Source organism: Rhincodon typus, chromosome 3 (genome assembly GCF_021869965.1).
Source record: "Rhincodon typus isolate 14 chromosome 3, sRhiTyp1.1, whole genome shotgun sequence".
NCBI classification, from domain to species: Eukaryota; Metazoa; Chordata; class Chondrichthyes; order Orectolobiformes; family Rhincodontidae; genus Rhincodon; species Rhincodon typus.
In genome coordinates, this window is record NC_063334.1 from 118890769 (window position 1) to 118908999 (window position 18231).

Below are 18231 nucleotides of genomic sequence, written 5' to 3' on the forward strand. Positions count from 1 at the left end.
TTGAATCCTAGAGAAACCGGAATAGAACTAACAGAAGTCAAGTCTGGAAGGAATGCATATTTCTATTTTTGCTGACTGCAGCCTGGCTATCGACCATAACATTGGTTTTAAATAGTCTCATTTGCTGCTGAGTAATTTTTGAGGAACAATAGAAAATTTAACCAAAGTTCTTTTCTCCCAAACAAATATTTTTTTTCTGCTGGATGTCTTGGGAGACAGAAGAAAAATAAATCTTCATATGGAGAGTAGGTTTCCATAAAATTCAAGAACTAAACTCATTTTCACTTTGGCTCATTTTCAGTTTAAAGAAGAAAGTGTGAAGCACATGCTTATTGTTCAATTTAGTGTGTTAGGCAAATGTATCAACTGAAGCTAGTATCAATGCTCTTATGGAGCATTTTGGGACATTTTATTAACGACACTATATAAATACAACTTATTGCCAAAAGTAAAACTTAAAATGCATTGCATACCGTTTATACCAATGCCCCTTTGTGTTTGCTCCATTGTGATTGACGACCTATTGGAAAGCTTACCTGAAAAACACTGTCAGTAGCACTTTTGGTACAATCGATCTTTGACTGTATATTCAGGGCTTAATGGGAGTTCTCAGCTTTTGAGGCAGTCTGTGTTCAGTTTCCTAAATTTATATCTTTAGTGATCATTAAAAATAACTCCTTTATTCAAAAAGGAAGGAAGATAGAAAGCAGGAAACTACACGCCAGTTACTTAACATCTTCTATATGACAGATGTTAAGAACTATTACTAAAGATGTTATTGGGGGTACACAGGAAAAAGTGAAGGTAAGCAGGTAGAATTGAAACGATTTTGTGAAAAGGAAATCATGTTTAACCAATGTATTGGAGTTTTCTGAGTAAGTAGCATATTCTGTGGATAATTAAATTAGCTTGGATTTCAAGCATTTGATAAGATGCGACATCAAAGGCTATTGTAGAAAATAAAAGCTTGTGGTGCAGGGGCAACATATTGGGACAGATACAGAATTGGCTGCCTTGGGGTAAGGGGTTGATTATTTTGAACTGAGAAGAAATTTCTTCACTTGAAAAGTTTGGAAGTCTTTGCAATTCTGTACCCCGGAGAGTCATGTTTGCCTCATTGTTGAAGATAACTTCATGTTGACGTAGACAGAAATTTGAGATCTCCAAGGAGTTAATGGATATGGGGAAAGGGTCAATGAATTTAAAGTAGTTCAGCCATCAGAAAGGTTTAAGGTGCAGCATTCTCGACTCCTGCTTTTGTTTCTTATCTCTTTCCATCCTCCTTTATCAGAATCTCATTACAGGTTCTGTTAAATTGCTCAGTTTGCTTTCAATTCAGTCAACCCTATGAACCTTGGTGTGAGTGCATCATATTTTAGTTTACACGGTTAATCATGTCCATTCAGTATATGTAATTTGTACTAAGTTCACGCTTTTTTTTACCGCCTTGATCACACAAAACCTTCAGATTACTTGAATGAAGTCATCTCAAAATTCTTGCCCCGTACTTCTTGTGAGTGAGAAGAAATCTTAAATGTAGTCCATTTGTCTTAATAATGGTGCTAAAACATACTTTTACATAGATTTAATTTTATTTATCCAATGAACTAGTCAAAGGCTGATTTAAGATAAAGCAAACAAATAGAGTACTTTGCAAAGATAGCTATCCTCAGCTCCAGCTCCTTCAGTTATCTTGACTACACACTCTTTCTAAAAAAAAAACGATAAAATTTGAAAGGATGGTTGCATTCACCAGGCTGTGCTACACCAGCCTCCTTCCTGTATTTATTTCCTGTCATCTATATTGACCTTCCATTTCTTCCTTCCAAAACTGGTCCCCTTTAAACCATCTGTCATTTGCCTCATATACTTCTTGTTTCACAGTCTAACTACTCAGTTGGTAAAGATGTTTCTCCTGCACTTTTTTTATTGGATTTATTGATACTCTTCTGTTAATGACCCTTAGTTTGGTGTTTCCACGCATACATGAATTATCTATCAGCGTGGCTATTTCTTTTCCTCTTTTAAGCATAATCTTAAACAGGCTTGCTCTGCCTTTAGTTGCCACAATTCCAGAACCATGTTAATGGAATTGGACGACAGGAAGCCTCAATCTTTAGTGAGACATTTTAGTGTATGAAGATTAGCATTTTAATGTAACGTTGCACACAGTTGATTTATAATGTAGAACGGAATTGGCCAAAAATATTTCAAAGAACTCTGTCAAAAAGTGACCACAAAAATCTGTTATGAAATTTGGCTTATTTAGTGACTAAAAAGCAACGTTGTCGGAGCCAAACTAAGCTTCTGCTAAAGATTGAGCCTCATCAGTGGAAATTTATTGGAAGAGTGTTCACGCCCATTCCAAGCAATTGCATAATATACAGTGGGTGGCTTTAATGTGAGAGAGGCTTGTTCAAGTGAAGGCAAAGAATACAATCTGGAATTATAGTTGATGCGAATGAATTTGTGCCATTCCATATAAACATTGTAGGATAGTAAAACTGAGGACCATAAGGGTAGGAGAGGCCATTTAGCGCTTCACACCTGCTTTGCCACATGGTACGGTCATGGCTGATCATCTACGTCAGTGCCTTGTTCCCCACCCTATCCTTATGTCACTTCGTGCATTGGTATTCAGAAATCTGTCAATTTCTCCTTTAAATATACTTAACGCCTAAGCTTCCACAGTAATCTGGAGGCAAAGAATTAAGAAAGGTTGACACAACCTTCTCGGTAAACAAAACTTTCCTCATCTTAGTCCTGAGTGGTTTCTCCTTATTTTTAAATAGTGTTCCCCAAAGCAAGGGAAACATTTTAGCTGCACCTACACTGCCTGTCCCTTTTTGAGTATTTGTAGGTTTCAATGAGACCATGTCTCTTTCTTTGTACCCTCTAGGAAATAAGACTATCAGACATTGGAGTAAAAGTAGGCCATTCGAACTGTTGAGTTTTTCCTCCACCATTCAATCAGATCATGGCTAATTTGATCATCCTCAATTCTACTTTCCTGCCTTCACCCCATGACCTTCACTTACTAATTAAAAATATGACGATCAGAGCCTTGAAATATTGACTGATATTGCTTTGATGGCCCTCAGCAGTAAAGAATTAAATAGATTCAGTACGCTCTTAGGAGAAGAAATTCCGGCTCATCTCAGTTTTAAATATGTGATCCCTCATTCTGAGTGTCTGCCCTCTGGTCCAAGACCCCCCAAAAGGGGAAACAGCCTCTCTACATCCCATCAGGTCCCCTAGAATACAAGAATCTAGTATGTTTCAATAAGATCACCTCACATTTCTCTAAATTCCAATAACCATAAGCCCTACCTATACAATGTCTCTCCACAATACAGTCCCTCCTTATCTCGTATCAGTCGAGTGAACCTTCTCTGGATTGCCTTCAATACCAACAGTAATTGAGAGCTCACCATGTGAGCAACAGAAGAGTCATACCCCTGGGGTCCCAATAGGTGTTAATGCCCGATGGAAGGGGCCTGATCAAAGGAGTGGCATCAAGGAAGGGGGAGTCCATTGAGAGTCGCACCTATCTATGCTAGTGACTCCCTGATATCTCTCAGACTGCCGAGTGGGTGGGTGTTACAGTCTGAGGCCATTGGTGCAAACGCAGTTCCTCCTGGCAGTTGGAGGCAACGGACGTGGCTCCCCCTAGCAATTGCAGCGGCCGCAAGGATGCAGCTCCTCCCTGCTTTGGGGCCAAAAGAGGCAGCACCAGTGTCAATGGCAACAAGAACACAACAACTCCTGGCAATCGATGCGAGACTCGCAGGCTGCACCTGCATCAGTGGTTCCAAACACCCTTGTGGAGACACAACTTAGACTTTAAGATCTGCAAGCTTTTCTTTTGACTTTCTTTTATTTCTTCTGCTGTTCTTTTTTTGTTTTGAAATTCTGGTTTTGTAACCAAGATGGTGCTGGAGAATGGCGACTTTGTGCACTTTTCACTGTACTCACGTAATCCTCTACCTGAATACATGTGACAATAAAATCTAATTCTAACCGTGTCTTCCTGTGGATAAGGGGCCCAAAACCATTTGCAGTATTCCACTGTGTTCTGACTTGCATTTTGTATAGCTTTGGAAAACCTTCCTCCATTTATACTTCATTCTGTTTGAAATAAAACCCAACATTTCACTTGCTGACTCTATTATTCTCTGAACCTGGATGTTAACTTATTTTGATTTGTGGACAAGAAGTCCCAAGTCCTTCTGTACCATAGCTTCCTGCATTCTTTCTCCATTCAATTAATATTCAGCTCCTCCACTGAGTTCCCTTGGTAACAGGCAGTGGCCTGCCCAGTTGGAACTCATCACCTGAGCCCTTTAGAAGCAGACCCAGGGCTGCTGCTGCACAGTATCCATTTTGACTCTTCAGCTTGCCGCCTGTACATGCTTTGGCGTCCTTATTTGCCACTGGGCGGCGGAGATCATCAGTGGAGGGCTCTCTGTGTGGGAGTCCTCCCTCTTTCCATTGGGAACCTGGGATGAGGGTGTTGTATGCAGCAGTCCCTTCTAACCACAGATTGTAGCAGTTCATGGACTCACTGCCCAAATGTTTATTTTGCAACACTGGGGACTCCGTGGACCATGTATATATTGTGGACGTTTGCACTCCCTTTTCAGTTATTTGAGAAATCTTTTGTTGTGTTTTTGGTTGCGCTTCAACCCCATGCTGGGGCACTTGATGCGGAAGGGTGTGGGCAGATTGGAGGGCCTTCTCATGGGTCTGCTCCTGGGCCTGGCCAGGCTGGCTATAAATAGGGCCAGGCAGCGGGTTGTGGAGGGGGGCATCTCTCCATAACTACCTGCCCCTTTTCTGCCGTTACGTTTGAGCCCAGGTGTCATTAGAGAAGGAGCATGTGGTGTCCATCAATGCTGTCAATGCCTTTAAAGGGAGGTGGGCACTGTGGGGGATACAGTGCTTTATTTACTCCCCCAGCTGCATTTTGATATAGTCCCCTCCCTCTTGCCAATACCACTCTTTCCCCCCCCTGCAACATTTTGATGTTAGCTTTGCCTAAAACAGGCTTTCCTTGCAAATATTCAATTGGTCACATGAGTGTTTTCCTGATTGTGGAGGAAAAAAATTAAGCAGACACCGGGATAGATGTGGAGAACTTCTGTCCCAGGCTGGTACTAGTATATGTACGTTATGAGCAGTGTCTCTATTTTAGTGTTCAACAACAAATGATGTTCATTTCTAGTCATGTTTCCTGTGTTACTACAGGCATGCTGCATCTATGCTTCTGTAACAGCAAGTAGATCATGTCTAATTTCAGTTGTCTTACTAATATTTCATAAACAAAATATTTATGCTTTTGGTAGTTTCAAGAAGTCCCAAAACAGTTTTCAGCTAGTTTGCAGCCAATTACTATTTGAAATGTAGTCTGTTGTAATGTAGAAATGCGGTGACCAATTTGCACATACCAGGGTCCCTCAAACAGCAATGTGTTATTGACAAGATAGTATAACTAATTGATGTTGGTTGAGTAATAAGTGGTGCACAATAACAGTGTATTACATTTCCAGAGCACTCATTATGTTCAAATAAATCTTGAAAAGCTTCCCAAGTCCATGGATAGCAAGTGGACTCTGAGTGGAGGGGTGGAAGAAATGGTCAAAAGCATGCTGAAGGAAAAATGTCTTTAGTAGCTCTTTAGACAAGGGAATGAGGGAGATAAGGAGATTGATACTCCGCTCATCGTTATTTCAGAAAGTAGTGGCAAGGTAGGGATAGAGCAACAAGCAGGGGCCTAGTAGAGTGTTAGAGGGATACTAGATTGTAGAGTACTGGGGGAGGTGGACAAGTGAGAATGTAAAAGTCAATTTTCTGAAATACATGACTTTATTGAGGTCCCGTGCTTTGTCACACTAACTAGATTCTGTGTTTGTCCATATTTTTACTGGGGAGGTAGTCTTGATACACCATAAGACCATAGGAAATGGGAAACGGGAGTTCCTATTTGACCCCTGGAGCTTGCTTCACCATTCAGTAGGATCATGGCTGTTCTAACATCCTCACATTCACTTTCCAGCATTTTCCCATCACCCTTGATTTTCCCTGACTGATCACGAATCTATCTCAGCCTTAAATATACACAAGGACTGTTACCTACAGTTCTTTGTGGCATGGAGTTCCTAAAGGCTCTCAAGCCTCTGAGAAAAGAAATTCCTCCTCGTAGTCATGGAGATGTACAGCATGGAAACAGATCCTTCGGTCCAACTCATCCATGCCGACCAGATATCCTAAATAAATCTCGTCCCATTAGCCAGTATTTGGCCCATTCCTAATAATATACCCATCCAGATGCCTTTTAAATGTCGTAATTGTACCAGCCTCCACCACTTCCTATGGCAGCTCATTCCATATATGCGCCACCCGCTGCATGAAAAAGTTGCCTCTTCGATCCCTTTTAAATCTTTCCCCTCTCACCTTAAACCTATGCCCTCAAGTTTTGGACTCCCCCACCTTGGGTGGGGGGGAGAAAGACCTCATCTATTTACCCTTGCCCCTCATGATTTTATAAACCTCAATAAGGTCACCCCTCAGCCTCCAATGCTCCAGGGAAAATAGCCCCAGCCTGTTCAGCCTCTCCCTACAGCCGAAACCCTACTGGCAACATCCTTGTAAATCTTTTCTGAACCCTTTCATGTTTCACAACATCCTTCCTGTAGCAGGGAAACCAGAATTGCACGCAGTATTGCAAAAGTGGCCCAACCAATGTCCTGTACAGGCGCAACATGACCTACCAACTCCTATACTCAATGCACTGACCAATAAAGGCAAGAATACCAAACGCTGCCTTCACTATCCTGTCTACCTGTGACTTTCAAGGAGATATGAACCTGCATTCCAAGGTCTCTTTGTTCAGCAACACTCTCCAGGACCTCACCATTAAGTGTATAAGTCCTGCCCTGATTTGCCTTTCCAAAAGGCAGCACCTCACATTTATCTAAATTAAACAAAACCTGCTACTTCTCGTCCCATTGGCCCATCTGATCAAAATCCTGTTGTCCTCTAAAGTAACCACCTTCACTGTCCACTACACCTCCAATTTTAGTGTCGTCTACAAACTTACTAACTGTACCTCCTATGTTCACATCCAAATCATTTATATAAATGACAAAAAGCAGTGAACCCAGCACCAATCCCTGTGGCATACAGTTGGCCATAGCCCTCCAGTCTGAGAAACAACCCTTTACCACCACTGTCTGTCTTCTATCTTAGACCCAGTTCTGTATCCACATGGCTAGTTCTCCCTGTTTTCTGTGTGATCTAACTCTGTTAACCAGTCTACCATGTGGAACCTTGTCAAATGCCTTACTGAAGCCCATATAGATCACATCCACCACTCTGCCTTCATCAATCCTCTTTGTTACTTCTTCAAAAAACTCAATTAAGTTAGTGATACACAACCTCCCACACACAAAGCCATGTTGACTATCCCTAATCAGTCCTTGCCTTTCCAAATACATGTAAGTTCTGTCCCTTAGGGTTCCGTCTAAAGGCTTGCCCATCACCAATGTCATCTCAGTCTTAAATTGGAACCCTTTTGTTCTGAGATTATTATGCTGTGAAACAGCTTCTTAGCATTTACCCTGTCCAGAGTGGATCAGCAACACATGTCTGCATATTGTAGACATTTTAAACATGAATGATTATGTTGGGTGGCTGCGTAGTAGAGAGAGCAAGAATGTAAGCTGGGTGTAAGAGTCACGATTCCAGCCAGATGGTAAAAAGTCTGGAGCAACTGGCCAGCTCCTGATCTGAAATGAGTGTATTCAATGTGTTATTACATTTGTGCTTACCTTACAGTTTTTGATTATTGTTTGTGAAGCAAGGATGTACAGGGTAAATGCCTCTTTACCAGTAAAACAAACTTGTTGTAATGTCTGTTATGGTTTGGATCACGTGCTCAGACTAAACTTTAATTACTGCCTAAAAATGCAAGATGTCATTACAGTTCACATCTGTTATCATAAACTGCACTTTCACATAGACTTTGTCTTTTAAATTGAAATTGTAAGTAGCAATGGCGTGACATAAATTGCATGATGAGCTAACTTATAATTGGAGAATGACATACCTTTGGGAAGAATTACAATGTAGTTTTTTCCAATGAAAATATGTATCAGTCAACAGAAATTCTAAGCTGTGTTAACATTCTTTAATTTACATTAAACGTCATTTTTGTTACATTCTTTTTTTCCAGACAATGACGAATAAAATCAGCCATTCAAGACATGCCTGTGACAGAAATTTTCTGTTTTGTATGTGAGCATTGGCCAACTTTTGAGGATGCTAGAACTCTTTGATTCTAGTTGTATGGATACAAGTTTAGATTTTTGGAAGTCTACAGTACTGCATATGAATGCGTGCATGGAACATGGTTTGATTTTTATCCCTTCTTCCCCAGGATTATAATGTATGTTATTTTCTTGGAAGGTTTCTGAAGTGTGTTGCCTTTTTGTGTTTATGGATCTAGCTGCTGAAGAAAGGTCTGCATATTTAATAGAATTCTCTGACCAAAGTGCTCCCTTCGAAGCCCCACGGTTGTGTTACAGTATTGAAATGGAATGGATTATGAAATCTTGTGTAATTCAAAGTCTGTACGTTTTCCATTTCCATTGCAAATGAGGGGTGACCTATTGTGGAGGAATCCTTTCCCAAGTTTCATGCTGCAGAACACTAACCTGAAAGTAGACTTTTTATGTTGTAAAATAGGTACAATTTATTGTACAGTACTTCAAAGTACAAAGTTCATACAAATGTATTATATCTTTCTAATGATCAGGAATAAATACTCTTTTATACATTAAACATTTGGCATATTGTCCTTTTTTAAACTTGAATTCCATTACCAAAAGTCAGACACGTTTTAGATTGCTTCAAATGAAGGCTGCATTCAGTCTTGAATACAGGAAGAACCAATACATAACTTCAGTAAGACTTAACTTCAGTAAGACTTACTTCTAAAGCTCTGCCAGTGAATTAACGGTGAAGGTGACAAAATACTGAACTGCTGCAATGTCCCGGATTTAATCTGTTTGATTAGCTGATCATAGCGGGGATAGCACAGTTGACCTTAATGACCTTGATGAAGGCAAGAGGAATACACACAGTGAGAGTTTCCATGCCGTGAACATTATTCAAGCATGCTGTTGGAAAATGTGTGTCTGTGGAGGCCTGCTGACCTCCAGTCAGCCGTGGATGATTTTATTTGGATGGGAAGAAAGGTATGAAAACCAGTGTCCAAAATAACAAATGCTTACAATAATCTCCTGAAATTCATTATTGCTATGACCAAGCAGCATTCAGTATAACCTGTGGAGCAAATAACTCCAAAGAGTTCCTTCAATAGACACTCAATTATATATTTAGAAAAAGACTTGCATTTATGTAGTTGCTTTCACAAACCCCTGAAGTCCCAAGCATTTCATGGCTAATTTAAGCACTTTCAGGCTAGTTACTATAGGAAATGTGGCAGTCGATTCCTGCACAGCAGACTCTCACAAGCAATGGCTGGTGTCAACCTCTCTTTCTTCTCTTGGGCTATCTCCCTGTATTAAGCATGACTTTTTTCCATTCCAGTGTTGAGTCCTGAGTTGACTGAATTGTCCAGTGCTGGATCTGCTCACCCTGCCATAAGCTGTGTTTCCTGAAGCAGCTGGGTGGGATGCTCAGGTTTGTGCAGACTCCTGCTGTTTGTGCTTGACCTCAGCCTGTGTCGTTGGAGATCCTCCATGGCTGGCACCATCGCAAGTGCTTCTTTTCCTGTTAGGGTAGTCTTGGACTATAGATTTCCACAAGTTGTTGGGGATATTGCGTGTTTTTTCAGGGAAGCTTTCAGGATGTGCTTGAGTGTTTTCTGTGTGCTCCTGGTGATCATCAACAAAGCTCGGAGTCGAGACCTTGTTCTGGAAGATGTGCGTTAGGCATGGGGACGATACGGCCCACCCAATGCAAATGATTGGCTGTAACCACTACCTGTATAATGGGGGTGTTGGCCTGAGAGAGGAAACTGATGATGGAGTGTCTATCCTTACAGTGGATTTGCAGGATTTTGTTGAGGTGTTGCTGGTGATATTTCTCAAGGCTTTTGAGATATCTGTTGTACATTGTCTCTGTCTCTGATGAAGACAGGAAGGCTGGTTATATTGCTGCCCAGTAGATCATGAGCTTGATGACAGGTTTGAGGTCTTCATCGTCACACATTGTTTGTCACATGGTGAAAGGTGGTAACGTTGAACTTCATGTTCAATATTTACCCTTGCTGCCAAGGTGTGGCAATTGATCCATATTGTCCAGTGGTTCACAGTGGATGTTGATTAGTCAGGGGACAGCATTGTGTGATGGAAGGAGACTAATAGAGTATTTTTGTCTTGCTGATGATCAACCGAAAGCTCGTTCTGTCATCTGCCTCTCCAAATATGTCAGGAAAGGTTGCAGCTTTGCCTTTGATTGCATGTGCACATGAGCAACATCTGTAAACTGCTGATTCACAACAGAGCTCTGGGCTCTGGACTGGAATCAATGGAGGTTAAAAATTTCCTGACCGTCCAGAGTTAACGTTTTGGGTCCAGTGACCCGAGGAAGGGTCACTCAACCTGAAACGTTAACTGTGATTTCTCTCTACAGATGCTGCCAGACCTGCTGAGCTTTTCCAGCAATTTCTGTTTTTGATTTAGAATTAGAGAGAGTTGAGAGCAGGTGCATTTTGTGCTTCACACTCCCAGAATAGATGTAATATTATTCTTTATACCCATCGAAGAAAGATTCTCTCCTTGCTGAAGGTGTTGCAGAATTTCATTAGTAATTAAAAGGTAATCTTGATTTGGATGCAACCCTTCAACCTAAGCAAATGTATACTCAAGAAATTAATCTGTACTCCAAGACAGTTTCTGCACCTCGAGTTATACATTTTAATAAGCTCTGTAGTCACGTAATTTCTGACCTTATTATATGTAGCACCTGAAATTTACAACTTGAAGAAAAGCTGACACACTCTTCGCAAACTACCGTGAAATTTTAAGGTCTACAGCCAAAGCAAGAGACTAGCAGCCTGGACCATAGCTCACACATCAATGCTATGATGCTGCTGATGACCTGTGATTGGATACAGAAACAGAGCAGCAGGAAGAAAATGAATGTTTCTACAGAAACAAAGAGACCTGATTTCCTCAGGCATTTAGGTGAATAAAACTTGCAGGTTGGCTCACGCAGCCTAGTTTTTCAATTCTGCCTTTTCTACCTATCGCAAATGGACTGCAGCAGTTTAAGCAGGTAGTTCATCATCACCACCACCTCACCTAGAACAAAGAAAATTACAGCACAGGCCCTTCAGCCCTCCAAGCCTGCGCCGATCCAGATCCTCTATCTAAACCTGTTGCCTATTTTCCAAGGATCTGTATTCCTCTGCTCCCTGCCCATTCATGTATCTGTCTAGATACATCTTAAATGACGCTATCGTGCCCGCCTCTACCACCCCCACTGGCAACGCGTTCCAGGCACCCACCACCCTCTGCATAAAGAACTTTGCGCGCATACCTCCCTTAAACTTTTCCCCTCTCACCTTGAAATCGTGAACACTAGTAATTGAGTCCCCCACTCTGGGGAAAAAGCTTCTTGCTATGTACCCTGTCTATATCTCTCATGATTTTGTAGACGTCAATCAGGTCTCCCCTCAACCTCCATCTTTCTAATGTAAATAATCCTAATCTACTCAACCTCTCTTCATAGCTAGCGCCCTCCATACCAGGCAACATCCTGGTGAACCTCCTCTGCACCCTCTCCAAAGCATCCACATCCTTTTGGTAATGTGGCGACCAGAACTGTACGCAGTATTCCAAATGTGGTCGAACCAAAGTCCTATACAACTGCAACATGACTTGCCAACTCTTGTACTCAATGCCCCGTCCGATGAATGAAAGCATGCTGTATGCCTTCTTGACCACTCTATCGACCTGCGCAGCGACCTTCAGGGTACAATGGACCTGAACATCCAGATCTCTCTGTGCATCAATTTTCCCCAGAGTTCTTCCATTTATCGTATAGTTCGCTCTTGAATTGGATCTTCCAAAATGCATCACCTCGCATTTGCCTGGATTGAACTCCATCTGCCATTTCTCCGCCCAACTCTCCAATCTATCTATATTCTGCTGCATTCTTCGACAGTCCCCTTCACTATCTGCTACTCCACCAATCTTAGGGTAACAAGGGACAGGCAATACGGTCTGGCACACCCAGAGACACCACATCCCATAAATGAGTTGTTTAGAAGATGCGTCTTTATGTGCTGTAAAATCTTAACCTTCACTCTAGTTAGTGTGTACTACCTACAAGATGCATTGCAGAAATTCACACAGATCCTTAAACAACACCTTCCCAACCCACGACCACTTCCCTCTGGAAGAATAAGGGCTGCAGATTTATTGGAACACCGCCAGCTGCAAGTTTCTCTTCACCCATCATCCTGACTTGGGAATATATCTCTGCTCCTTCACTGTCACTGGGTCAAAATCCTGGAATTCCCTCGCTAAGAGCAGTGTCGGTCTACCTACAGCACATGGATTTCAGCAGCTCACCACCACCTTCTCAAGGGTAATTAGGGGTGGGCAATAAGTGCAGGCCCATACTCTCCAGGGATGTGCAGGCTCGGTGGATTAGCCATGGGAAATGCAGGGTTACATGGATTGGTTAGGGGTGGGTCTGGGTGGGAAGCTTTTCAGAGGGTTGGTGAGGACTCAATGGGCTGAATAGCCTGCTTCCACACCACAGGGATTCAATGACTCCTTCATCATTTCCCTGTACATTTGCAATTATTTTCTCAACAAACCAGTATCCAATTCCCTTTCTAACACCTTGATGGAACCTGCTGTCACTGCACACTTAGGCAAGAGGAGACGGTGGTATCAATGTCACTTAAGTAGTAACGTAAAGGCACATGCTGATGTACAAGGAATGTGAGTTTGAATCCCACCATGGCTGATAGTGAAATTTAATTTCAGTAAAAGCCTAGAATAAAACCCATCTGGTTCACTAACGTCCTTCAGGGAAGGAAATCTGCCATCCATACATGGTGTGACCTACATGTGATTCCAGAGTCAGTAATATGATTATCTCTTAAATATCCTCCAGGCAATTCGGGATGGGCAATAAATGCTGTGATGCCCTCATCCCATGAACAAATATTTTTTAAAAAAGCAGTGCATTCTGGATCCGAACCTCCTCGCTGCCAATAGATGTTTTCCATATGTTGCCCTTGGTACTTTTGCCATTCATCTTAAATCGGTGTCATCTGTTCCCTGACTCTCTGCCAGTGGGAAAAGGTTCATCTAATCTTCCCTGTCCGGATGCCTAGTGAATTTGAACACTTCTATTACGATTCCTGAAGAAATGGATAACTCTTATTAAGGGAAAATAATTGCCAGGTCGCCAGCAAAACAAAGACAACTGGACAAGATTTCACTTTGCAGAATCTTTACTGCTATAATCAAATTGACCAACAACATAACTCAAACATTAATTTACAAGCATCAAATATTTCAAACAAAATGGCAAAGTTCACTTTAAATAGTTGAAGCAATAAAGATACACCTCACAAAGTTACAAGCACTAGCATTTTTTTTCCATACAAATACGGAATCTCTTTAGAAAAGTCATCCTAGGGAAGTACTGTTTATAATGTGAGCCACTAATTACATGTGGTTGATTGTAAGCGTCGGTTTACTTAAACAAATAACACACTCATTGGGCATCACAAATCTCACAATCTTTCCAATTCAGCCTCTGCTATCTAGAAGCTGTCACTTCCTACTCAATCATTCTGGCCTTTTGAGTTGCTTTCACCAGCAGCTGTATTCCATCCAACATTCCCAGACGTGAGTTGCAAAATCAAGGCACATGTAAAGAAGGCACGGTTGCTCAGCGTTTGGCACTGATGCCTCACAGCACCAGGGACCCAGGTTCGATTCCAACCCCAGGGTTAACTGTCTAATTGGCCTCTTTCTGCACCATACAGATTCAATGAACTGCTGTGGTGGGATTTGAACCCTTGTTGCCAGGCATTCTGGATTACTACATTACCACTGCGCCAATCTTATCCCTAGCAGGTGAGCATACAAGATTCTCGTAATCACTGTGTGAAGAATAGATGGGATCCCTGCAAGCATCCTGGCCAACATCCATCCTTCACTCGATATCGTTGAAAAAGAGTGGATCTAACCATCACGACAAGGAGTCTGCTGTGTAAAATCAGCTCCCCGTTTTCCTGCAATATGACAACAATCAGACTTTGCTCTAAATGAACAAACAACTGTAGGCAAACAGTTAAACAGTCCAATCCAATAAACCTCAATCGTTATGAATTTCAAAACAGCTCTCCTACAATAGAGTGAGGACATTGCACTGAAAATCTTCTTCAACAGAGAAAAAGAATGGACAAATCTCACAGAGGAACAAATTACGAGGAAAGGCCAAAATTCCAAACATGAGGGTGTGTCTGGAGATTGTTTTTAAAGGGTGGAGACCAGCAACTCCACGAGCTGGAGAGACTTAGCTTGTATTCTTATAAAAAAGACTAACATTGCTCAATGAGATTTGTTTCATGGACTGGTTGGGAGACTGAGAGTTCTGTGGAAGGGCCACTGGACCTGAAACGTTAACTCCGATTTCTCTCCATTGATGCTGCCAGACCTGCTGAGCTGTTGCAGCAATTTCCGTTTTTATTCATCAATGAGATTTTTTTCTTGGATTGGGTGGGAGACTGAGAGTGGTTGGTATTACCAGGTGAAAAAGGAAGGTAATGTTCCGACAAATGCAGCAAAACTGTCCATATCAACTGTTGTTTCAGTTGGTATGCCCATGCCTTTTCCTGGTCTTCCCTTACTTAGTAACCATCTGTTTGCTTTCATTTTCCTTTCAATTCCAAAATAGCAGGAAAATAAAAAGTCAGTATTTATGGCCTTTCTGTCCATCCTTATCTACCTGAAAGCAGCCAGCATGTTATGCAATCAAGTTTTGGGTAAGTCAAGTGTTTTGAGGTGATCACATCGCTCTGTAAAGTATAAAAATGTAGTAACAAGAGTAAATTATCTGGTAGCCCCATGAACCTGCTCCTCAATTCAATGAGACCATGGCTGATCTTTGACCTTGAAACCACTTTCCTGCCTGATCATTATGCACTTGAATTTCCAAGTGTACAAAACTCTATCAGAGCCTTTAACATACTCAACCAATGAGCAACCATGTCTCATGGGGTAGAGAATTCCAAAGGTGTATAAACTCCTGAGTTAGGAATTTCTTTCATGCCTCATTATTAAATGATCAGTCCCTTGCTTTGAGTCTGTGCCGTCAAGTTCTAGACTCTCCAGCCAAGGGATTCAACCTCTTTAGGAGTTTAATCCAGATGTTTATCATTCTGTTGCTCCATATATTCTAAGTTTACTCCTTAACTATTTCCATCTTTATCCTTTGGTCCAGCTTTGTAGTATTAAAGAACGTATACCACATCAAAGCATACAAATCATTGGATAAGGTCTCCTGTTAATCACCTTCTATCAGGCCTATAAAGATTTTCTAACTTTGCCTCGGAACTCATCCTTTTACACGGGAGATCAGTCTTGCTGCTCTGTTCTATAACATGTTATGAGTGCATGGCAAGTTGCCCAGAACTGAAATCAATATTCTAAATGTGGTTTGACCAATCCATTGTGCACAGCCTTGTGAAATGCTCTTCAAAGCAACTGAACACTGCTTTTATTACTGATGGCTAACAGTGCTCGGATTAGCGGTGTTGTACTGTATCAAATATATCATCACACATTTGCTAAAGGGAGTTGGGGAATTGTGGTCTTGCCTTTAATGCATTGCTAACACTTTCCTGTTGATGACAGCTCTGATTAGAGGGAACTAATAGAATTAATCACTGTGAAAAATAAATGTACAATATGATGCTATGAGAAGTTCACTGCAAACTGAACCTCTAAGCTTCCCTTTACTAGCCAGGAAACCAGACAATTTTGACATGCTTCTTTTACATGCAGTGTTCATGTCCATTTGCATGTGATTGAATCAACACAATCTTTGAGCACATTTAACATAGAGGTTGATTAACTTTTGAGTATCAATGGCATGGAGGAGGTAAAACTCATTGAAGAGTTCGATCAGCCATGATCATATTACATGGCAGAGCAGGTTCAATGGGCTGAATGGCCTCTTCTTGTTGCTATGTTCCTATCTCTGTAGCAGTACTGTTGACAAGTACAGATTGCTGACAAGTCATGAGCGTACTATGATGATTCTGGGGAAAGTGCCATACATACGTTCGCAGACAACAAAAATTTTTTGAATAAAACCAGAAAATGCTGGAGGATCTCAGCAGGTCTGGTAGCATCTGTGGAGGCAGAAATAGAGTTAACGGTTTGAGTCCCATATGATTCTTGTTGAAACGAAAGAAGATTCTTGTTTGGAAGAAGACTAATACCAGACTCTTAAACATTAACCCTGTTTCTCACTCCACAGATGCTGCCAGATCTGCTGAGTTTCTCCAGCATTTTCTGTTTTCATTTTGGATTTTCAGCATCCGCAGTATTTTGCTTTTACAACAAAAAGCCTTCTTGCATTTTTCACAATGTTAAGACATCACAAAGCGCGTACAGCCAATTAAATACTTTTGAAGTGTCAATTTAAGAAAGACAGCAGCCAAAATGCACACAGCAAACTCCCATAAGCAGTAAATTCGATAACAAGCAGGTCATCTGATTTTGTGATGATGTTTGAGGGGGTGGACAAGGCATCAGTTTAATATTGCTTCTGAGAGATTGCACCTCTGAGGGTGCTATGCTTTAACAGCACTACGTGAGAGTGTTGTTGAGTTTTGTGCTCAAGCCCTGCAGTACAACTTGAACTTCCTGACTCAGAGGCAAGAGTTGACACAGTTGACATTTAAATCCACAAAGGTGCACAAATATTGATCTAAAAGGGTGTCCATGCGCACACAGCTTTTGTTTAATTGTTACACCAAACAACCAAACAGGTTAAAGTTCACATGCATACTTCGTGAGAATGAGTTTGCAGATGACATGCCCAATGTTTGACTGTGACTCGTTATTTATTTCAACAGAAGTACAATTAGCCACCTGTAATGAGGGGTGAATGTATTGGATAACAATGCCTTGGTGGGACTGTTCCTAGGATTTACTCCTTGGTCAATATAAATAGTTTATCTGCAGATTAGTTATGAATTTACTCCCCTTTTCAGGTACATGCCATGGTCTCTGTTCCTACTGTTCTGAACAAGGTGAAACAGCTTTTCATTTGCTAAGGCATTTGAGAGACTGCAGAAAAGATTAATGAAACCAGCTCCAGGTGTTGACAGACTCCAGTTACACGAATAGATTGAAGAAGCAGGGGCTGTCTGTCTGGGTGCAGGCTGAGCGGAGTGGTGCTCAAATATATTTTGTGAAACCTTTGGTTAATTTCAGTGCAATATTCCTACAAGATTCATTTGGTTGAAGGAAATGCCCTTGTTAGCTGCAAAGGGTAAATAAAGTGTTAACTGCAACAGGATTGGCAGCTCAGAACACATTGTGAATTAATGAAGAAAGGAAACAAGCAAGGTTCTCCCTGAATGTTTTGCCATCTTCAAACAGGTCCTGGTGTTGAAGCAGGTCTCTGACTATAGAGCAGAGGTTGTGTCTTTCTATTTGTTTTGCAGTCAGAAAAAGCACACAGTGTAAAATAAGAGGACAAAAGATTGTGGTTTGGATAAAACCCACTGCTGTTCTCACTGTTGCCAGAGCTCAACAGACCATTTAAAGGGATGGGAGAAGAAAATCTCTGTGGCTTTTGTGCCATCATGACTGGAATGAGAGAGTATTCATAGATCATAGTGCAGCAGCCTCCTGGATAGATTGCTAATTTGGCCAAACAACAAGGGATGCTGGGTACATTGGCCAAGTAAAACGCTGAAATCACAAAACCCACCCACCAGACACAGTGCAAACACAACTGATGCTAATGACATTAGTATAATGTAAAAGACAACAGTTATCCTGGACAGACATCCCCAACAACTTATCCACTAAACAAAGGTGGTCCCAGACAGAAAGGCACCAGGGTTAGTAGGAACTGCAGATGCTGGAGAATCTGAAATAACAAGGTGTAGAGCTGGATGAATACAGCAGGCCAAGCAGCATCAGAGGAGCCGGA

General features: G+C 41.5%; 1 protein-coding gene across 1 annotated transcript in view; it reads left to right on the top strand.

The window, feature by feature from the left end:
- Nucleotides 1–8841, top strand: part of nek1 (NIMA-related kinase 1) — a 144046-nt gene extending 135205 nt beyond the window's left edge. Inside the window, exon 36 of the mRNA XM_048594052.1 lies at nucleotides 8234–8841. Coding sequence (XP_048450009.1) covers nucleotides 8234–8247 — 14 coding nt within the window. The 3' untranslated portion in view covers nucleotides 8248–8841. The remainder of the gene's footprint in view (nucleotides 1–8233) is intronic.
- The last annotated feature ends 9390 nt before the right edge of the window (nucleotides 8842–18231 follow it).